At 44.6% G+C, this 8544-nt stretch overlaps 1 protein-coding gene across 1 annotated transcript in view; it reads right to left on the reverse strand.

The window, feature by feature from the left end:
• The window catches only part of plpp4 (phospholipid phosphatase 4), a 47877-nt gene extending 41466 nt beyond the window's left edge, over positions 1-6411 (reverse strand). Inside the window, exon 1 of the mRNA XM_085478218.1 lies at positions 5916-6411. Coding sequence (XP_085334344.1) covers positions 5916-6004 — 89 coding nt within the window. The 5' untranslated portion in view covers positions 6005-6411. The remainder of the gene's footprint in view (positions 1-5915) is intronic.
• Between the last annotated feature and the right edge of the window lie 2133 nt (positions 6412-8544).

The following is an 8544-nucleotide window of genomic DNA, read 5'->3' on the forward strand; positions in this document are numbered from 1 at the left end:
CATCAAGGACTTTTATTGGCAAATGTAAAACAAGACCTCTGACCTTGACTGAGGCAAGTTAGGCCTGCAGGGGCCTGGGGGCGGGCACAATCACGGAGTCCATATTACCATCAGGGTGTACACCTCACCCCTGGCGTTGTTGCCCACCTCTCAATTTTAAATACACGTAGACATTGAGGGCTAGCAGGAGGGACCATGCGCTTACCTGCTGCTTCTTGGCAGGTAGCTCCATGCCCTCCTGGGTTTTAATTGCACCTTAGAACACACATGCATCAACACTACAATGAGCGGGTGGAGGGAGGTTTGGAGTCTTCTCCCACCCCCATTCTCTGCGGCCTGCTGGAGCGGGGGGGCTAGGAGGAGTTGGCCGTCCGACTGCGGTCTGGAGTGTGGGGCCTCCCTGCTGCTACGGAGTCGGGGCGGTCTGCCTCTCTCCACCGCAGGGAAAAGGGAAACACCACCTGGGTCTGGGTGCAGTTCCCCCCTCCAGGGGCAAGGGTACCTAGACCCGGTTTGTAGAGTACGCTTGGGGAGTGTGATCGTGTGTACAACGTCTCTTTATGTCTGTCTCCACGTTGGTTGAGTGTGGAGTGAGTGCATATGAGAGCATGAGGGGGGGAATGGATGTGCCTGTATGTCTGTGTCTATATGTCAGGTTGGGTATCAGACACCACCTCTCTGGGGACACCTCAGGCCCTCCAAGGTTTGGAGGCCTATCTCCACCCCTCCACCACTTCCCCTGCCGGTGGCGGACTCCCTCAGGTGTCGGTGCGTTGGTGGTTCTTTGTGTCTGGGGGTGGGCGTCCAGGTACACACCGGCTCACTCCTTGGCGGCCGCTTATCGGGGCCTGGAACCTGGGGCTCGCTCGGGCCACTTCGGAGGTGGGGTGCCCCCGGCCTCTCGGCCTGGGGCTCGGTCACTCAGGCACAGCTGGCTGCCGGCGGAGCTCACGGGCGCGTCACTGCAACTCCCCCTGGCTTCTGCTCCGCGGCAGCTGAGTGAGCCCTCATCTGGGACTCTCCTCAGCTCTTGCTGGGACAGTGGCGCAGCTGCCCCTCTGTTGGTCTTCCATGGTTTCTTGTGTTCTGGGGGCCTCTGGATGCCTGGAGTTTTGATCTCCTCCATACCTGCTTCATACCCTGGAGGACGGGGCTATGCCCCCCCCACACTCCCTAGCAGATCGTTACATGGAGAAACCTTTGGAATACAAGCACGCTGATCCACACAGGTATGCACACGGGTGTTCACTGCTCGTAGACTTAAATTACACCTTTCTTGGCTACTACTTCGAAGCACATCTGTCCTGCGTGCTGCACAACAACATTGAATATTTAGTATTTACTGCTGTTTACACTTAGCTAGATTAATGCGATGGTGTTGTGTTTAGTATGTTGCTTTGTTTTTTTTGTTTTTTTGCTTGTTTTCTATTCTTCTCTCAACAGGTGATCCAGGAGATTTTTTTTTTTTTCTCCCCCCCTTTCTCACTGTCCCTCTCCCCTTCTGTTTTTCCTTTCCTTCCTCTTTCTTTCTCCCTTTCCTATCCCTCACTCATGTCTGTCCCATCTGTAACATCTGAAAATAAAATATAATAAATAATAAAAACAAAGATCGACCAAATGGACCAATACGGCAATGCCACGAAGATCCATTTGGCAAAGTAAATCCATTGGGTATCCTTGTTGGTCTTCAGACAACAATTCTGATGGCTAAAGAACCAAATGGGACAGGCAAAAAAAAAAAAAAAAGGATCTCAGATTTAAATCTGTTTAATAAACCAAGTGTGCTTGAGCTTCAGGGGATGAATTGATGGTCAGATATTCTTCTTCAGGATTTTCTGATAGAGAGCAAATTTTTAGAACTATGGTAAGTCTTCCAGGTCCTGAAGCAGCAAAATTGCCCAGATCATCAGACCATCAAATGCTATATTACAAAAACCTTCCAGAAAGTTCAACTTTTGTCTCGTCAGTACAGAGAGCATTTTCCCAAAAGTCTTGGTGATCATCAAGGACTTTTATTGGCAAATGTAAAACAAGACCTCTGACCTTGACTGAGGCAAGTTAGGCCTGCAGTTCTTTAAATGCTGTTCTGGGTTCTTTTGTGACCTCCTGGATGAGTTGTTGAGTAATTTTGGTAGGCTTGCCACTCCTGGGAAGATTCACTGCTGCTCCAAGTGTTCTGCATGTGTGGATAATGGCTCACACCATGGTTAGAGTCCCAGAGCCTTAAATACTGGCTTCGTGACCCTTTCCAGAGTGACTGTTGTCAAAGTTTTTGTTTCTCATCTCCTCCAGAGTTTCTTAGATCATGGTTGCGTTTTGGTATCTTTTAGCCTACATCAGACAGATTCTGTTTAAGGACTTCTTGATTCAACGTGCCTGGCAGTAATCAGGCCTGTGAGTGACTCAGCTTTCCAAAAATTGTGGTTACGCAGTTATTTCATGATTTAACACGAGGTGGCGGTTACTTTTTCCACATATGAATAGGGGGGTGTAGACAGTTTCTTTCATTTAAGAAATATTTAAAAAGTGCATTTTGTATTTCCCCGGATTATCTTTGTCGAATATTAAAAACCTTTTGCTCTCAAACATGTACGTGTGACAGATGTGCAAAAAATACTAATGAAAAATACTAAAAAAATTAATCAGGAAGGGGGCAAATAGTTTTTCATGACACTGCATATCAAAAAATGATCTAATGGCTGATGCCAGCTTCAGATCACACATTAGTATGCCTCATTACCAATGCATGCAATTAAGAATAATCCTTTTTTATCACCATAATTTTCTTCAATAAATAAGTAATTTCTGCCTGGTTCCAAATTGTTGCTTCTGGCACAAACAGATCTACTCTGTTTTGCTGTGTATGACAGCCTGTAAAATAGCAGCCATCTTCTCTGGGCAATCAAGAGGCTTTTAGATTGCTTTGATACGGGTTCTCACGGTTGTTATGGTGCCTATCTATTTTCTGAGCCTCAGGTCTTAATCTTGAAAATCTCTCAACAATCTAGATCTCCCTAACTGTGTGTCCTCCATCTTATCTTCCTCTTCTGTCTCTTTCTTTTTGTCTCTGTCTTTCTTGCTTTTGTCACCTGTTCTGCTTGCAAGCAGTGTTCGGGTATTTATGGGACGTGCTTATTCAATTGTCCGACTATGAGCTTCGGGACAAACACACTGACAAAATTCAAGCTTGTATTGCTTGATTGAGGACACGAGCTCTGTCACACAACCACTCAAGGAAGAAATGAGTCCTTGGTATTTGTCTAAGCTCTTGCTTGTTGCGCTCTGGATTACAAGGAAAGGGAAATAAGACCAATCTCATTATCCTCTCCTTCTTTGCTGAGCATTTAACTAGAGATTTTTTTTTTTTTTAAAGGACTTTATCTTTGTGTTTATTTGTGTTTCTCTTGTTTTATACTTTGCCTAATGTCAGAGATCATATCCCTTTAGAATAAGACATGCGTGACTCCTGGGGTGCTAACCTATGATGACTGCATGGCATTAGTGGTTTCATAGCACAGGGCCAACCCAAAGTCACACTTTCAGCCTCTCACTAAGGTCACTGCATCTCCCGAGGCTTGGAACAGACAGCAGCTTGGCAAGCAAGGGCAAATAGAAAGTAACGTTCCCTTAAAGGCAGGCTGTCTTTGGAAAAATTTGGATGTGAATAATGCAGAGATTTCAAGCCTCTTAGGAGTCCACTGTTTGTGTGGGTGGGCAGTCAAGCAGAGAGGATAACTTCCTTGCCACAGTCAGCATTATTTAATCAGAATCAAAGACAAACCGAATTACCAAACTTGCATATGGGAAAGACACCTCTGATGCATTCATATCTGCTCGTTAGACCTACTTCAGGATGAATTCATTCATTTCCCCTCGGTACATGTTCACAATTATGAAAGAATATGAACAGCAAAATGAGCAAAAATCTTTTCTTCATTTTCCTTCCAGTTTGTCAAATTCAAGAGTGAGCTGCAGAGGAAGAAAACACCAAGTTGTGAAACTAAATTTAAGACGACTGGTAACTCTCCCTGGCAAACATGCACAGATGAGACTGTCGTTTTCTTCCCAAGATAAAAATACAGTGCATTACACCTACACCAAGCCTACACCGCACAGCAGGCACGGATAGCGGCAGCCAAAACCTGTCCTCTACACCTTCAGCGGAGAAAACAACAGAAACTAGTTGACCCCAATTATCCTGCCTTCACCACAGTCTTTGAGGTTAGATACGAACAGGATCCACTGCCCTTCGAGGCCAGAGGGCGACTCTATCTGGTCTGCTGAAATAAAACTTGTTCGATACAACAATAACTTTGAGCCCCAAAGAAACGCAGAAGATCAAATTCTCCCTTCTCTGAATACACGATTGAAACTTGCTCTTAAAATTTGGCACTCTGTATCCATCAAATCAAAATGAACAGCAAACAAAGGAATCTGGCTTCTATGGCTTCTTGGTTCACCAGCTTTGTCACTAGTTAATCCTATTTAATCCAAGGTATCGGTATCAAATGTAGCCCAGCAGGAAAGTAACAACCTTCCCAAAGCTGAACAACATGCAGTGCATGTCTGTGTGTGTGCACTGTCTCATAGAAGAACGTGATGCTCGGTAACCATCCTGCTCTTAATATCCTATTAGGGGTAGATCAAGTGTACTGATGGGGGAGACTGAGTGTTATCAGAAGCAGATTAAAGCTCTGTGCAGTGTAGAGGGAATATGGGGAGTAAAACTCACTTCATTAAGGTGATCAAGTGCTTTGTGGCTGGGGCTTCTGTGCTACAATACAACACTTGCCTCGTGATGATGATGATGATGATGATGATGAAGATTGTATTGTGTGAAACTGCATTTTTCTTTCAATGTGGCACAGATTCACAGAAGCAAATCCTAGAGCCTAGTATCACATTCAAATATACAAAGGGTATATCCAAGATACTTTATGCTTTTTTTTCATCTCTCTATCTGAGTTTATCCATGTCAAACACAATCAGGACACACCATCAGGCTCTTGTTGGCCGGATAATCCGTCTGCTGTGAGAGCACACACAGAGTTGGACCACTTAGCCAAGAGATAGATATTAATGACACACACGGAATGCACGCACTGTGTCTACACACTCCAAAATGAGAGGAGCGTCTTCTTCTTTTTTTTTCCTTCTTCTTTTATTTTCCCATAAATGGAAAAGATGCAGCAAGGGGATGCATTGTAGATATCGGGACTTGTAGCTCAACTGAGATGATATCGAGCATAAAAATAAGCAAAATGGTAAATGATAAAATCATGATGCACCTGGAGCTTAATAGCTCCAAGATAGACAAACAATTATAACCTATTTATGTTAGTTTTTGCTTGCGAGGAAGAAGCTTCACAGAAAAAAAGGGGGGCAAAGTATCATTTCATCATTGTGTGCTTAGTTAGATTACTGTGTCGTGTCTGGTGAAACGGTCAGATGAGCTGTCGCTGCAGCTCTCTAACCGGCTGTGATCCAAAGAAACTAAATACTAGTTCTTTCATAAGAGTCAGTACAGAGCGCGCTCATAACAGAAAGTCTATTCTGGTGGAGATTTAAGTTGTTTCTTTTTGTTTTGTTTTTTGCAACCTGTTAACCACAGCGTCGGTCTGCTGCTGGTTTGACAGCGGTCTGTCCACGCTGCTGAACCGCAGCTACCGCCACACACACACACACAAGCACGGGGACCTGTTCGTTCAGCACCACACCGCGGCACATAAACCTGAACACAACACTTCTGTGTCGAAATAATGGAAAGGCATATGTATAACATCAGTGACGAAAATGAATGTCATCGCCAAGACGCGCGTAGTTGCCAGGCAGTTTTTCATTATTATTATTTTTGTTATTAATTTGAATGTTTTCGGTGTTTCTCAGATAACTCAGCTGCTGGAGCCTTTACTTACACGAAAACTCCGAAAAGCAGAACTCTGATGCCAATCTCCAGAGCCAATTCTCGCATGTTTTTCCTGCGGTCTGGAGGCGACACGTTCATGATTCGGAGACAATCCGTCAACTCAAGCAGAAAAAAGGCGGTCCCGGTCAGTTCTGGAGGCTTTTTCACTTTTGTAATCCACCTTAACAAAAGCCCAGCGCTCCCTAATCGCGCATGCCGTGCACCTCCATTGCAACTCGGTCACCTGAAGCAGTCTTCCTCTCTTTTTCGCTCCTTCGCCTGTCTCCGCTCGTCCCCGTCTGTTTCTGTCCCCCTCGGGCGATTTTCTTTAAAGCAACTCTGTTGCTGACAGCTGCTCTTCTATCGAGTGAAACTCTTCCTCTTCCACTCCATCAGTTTCTTAATTTAAGATTGGAGTTCGGGGCCAGAAGATATCAGCCGATTTGGGAGAAGGTACAGGTGTGGGTCAGCACAGAGAGGGAAGTGATGGGAGGCTGCAAAGTAAAAGGGAGATACTCAGAGCGTCAGCGAGCTTGTGTGGTGTGGGTCTCGCTCTCTCTTCTCTCTCTCTCTCTCTCTCTCTCTTCCTCTCCCTCTCTCTCATCCTCTGCGTTTGACTTTGGAGATTCAGATGACTAGAAGTTTCTGGAACACCACACAGACACTCATGGGAGGAAAAGAAAGGCTCGAGTGCTCATGTCCAACACTCCTCCATGTTTCTTCTTGTCTGCTCTGCACTAAAGAGACCTTGAACCAACATCTCTTCACAGACTACAATGACCCACTGGCTGTAAAAGCGACACAAAGCAGGGCGACCCTCCGCTGGCACAATCTGGGCAGGTGTTCATGACCAGACCCTTTACAACTCTAGTAGAACTAATCCATCAACACCGGTATCAGGCTTACCTGATATTACTGACACATGATATTGCAATCCTGGAACAAAAGAAGACCACTTTGGGAGGGGCGGAGGGACTTTCTCTCTGTTGGGCCTTCCACATACTGTCCAATCATACCCTATGACAAATCTAGCACCTCAGGGTCTAAGCAGTCAGGCAGTGATGAAGAAGCACAGACAGCAGCAATACCTGTGAGCCAGGAAACCTTGCCAGCCTTTTATAGACACACATGAATATTTTATGCCCTCTAAAGCTGGCCTTCCTGCATTACCTGCCAGTCTGAAACGTGCCGCTGTGTGCATTTGAATGCGTGTTATAGGCCGTGAGGGAGAGACCACTGAAGAGAAAGCCCCAGACCACAGATTTCTTTCTGGGTCACAAGCTCTGCAACCTGGGACGAAATAGAAAGTCTGCATCTTGCTTGGTTAACAAGGCATCCCTTTAGCTATGTGTAGCTAAGATAAATAAATGTAGGCTATGGGTGCATGCTCTTATACACGCAGATGCACAGCAGAGGTTTTGATGTATTCCCTTTTTTTCATACATTTGAATTCTAGGTGATGTGCCTGGAGTCTTTGCCAGTTCCCTAATAAGAACAAAACAAGAGGAGAAGCGAGATGGTGGTAGGTTGGTAGGTGAGCTCCAACTTCAAAGCTTTCTGCCAGCCATCAGAGTTTTCAGCTTTTAGAGAACCTGCCATGTTTATTTGTGACCCATCTCCAAGTTTTCCCCCTTCCACTTTTCTGGAATGTAGACTGTGAGTCACATTCCCTGAGGTTCTGGTTACCCTTCAAGGTTAGACATATAGCGCACTCCAAAACAGGTTGTACTTCAATAAATCAAAGTTGAAGGCATCATTACAAAGTGCTCCTAATCGCTTCCATGGGTATGGGTGCATATTCTCTGAGACAGAGTGACTCATCACGCCACACAGAGATTGGTTGAATCAATTCCCCGAGTTCTTCACTTTATTGAACCTCACTTCTCATTACACTTTTATTGTTTTAAAAAAAAAAGTCTGGTTCATTTGCACACAGAGTCATTTTATTACGTGGGCAGCATTTACACATTCTGATCTAAATATGGACGTCTGAAGTCTGATGCTGTTTTTCCAGCATTGTGTACTACAGGGCTAAATAAGATGTGCATTTGAAAGCATGTCTTTTCAAGGAAAGTAAAGCTGAAGACTCTGTGAGGAAAAACATCCAGTTTTATGTTTTATTCTTGGAGTTCTATTATTAGTTCCCCGAAATCTGAATGAGTTGTTGAGCAGAACAGCCAACTGTGAAAGACAATTCAGCTACTCCCCAAAGTGAAGACGCATATTTCACGGCTTGGTTAGCATCCTCTATCAATTACAAAGTAGCATTCCACAATAGAAGAATGATTGTTTCAGATAATGAAAACTAGAAAATGGAATACTCTGAGCAAGAGAAGCAAAGGTTTTCGAGTTCAAGACTTCCATACATGTTCATTCTCTGCTTATAACAGCTATGAATTTCAGCAAATGAAGCATATGTGTAAGTTCAATGAGGAAAATCTATAATCACTCATCTGCCTGCTTTCCTCTTTGTTCCGCCACTAGTTTGTTCATTACATCACTACCACTTTCCCACGCTGTCAGTCTCATTACTGACATCATTACTCTAGTCCAATCATCTTCTTGCCTGGATTCTTTGAGCCAGTCAGACTCCACTCTGTGTGGTTTAAATCTGTGCTCTCTGTCATTCTCACTTTCAG

The sequence above is a fragment of the Copadichromis virginalis genome, linkage group LG13 (assembly GCF_057382275.1).
Source record: "Copadichromis virginalis isolate Kocher_CV1m ecotype Utaka linkage group LG13, C_Virginalis_male_GT1.1, whole genome shotgun sequence".
Lineage (NCBI taxonomy): Eukaryota > Metazoa > Chordata > Actinopteri > Cichliformes > Cichlidae > Copadichromis > Copadichromis virginalis.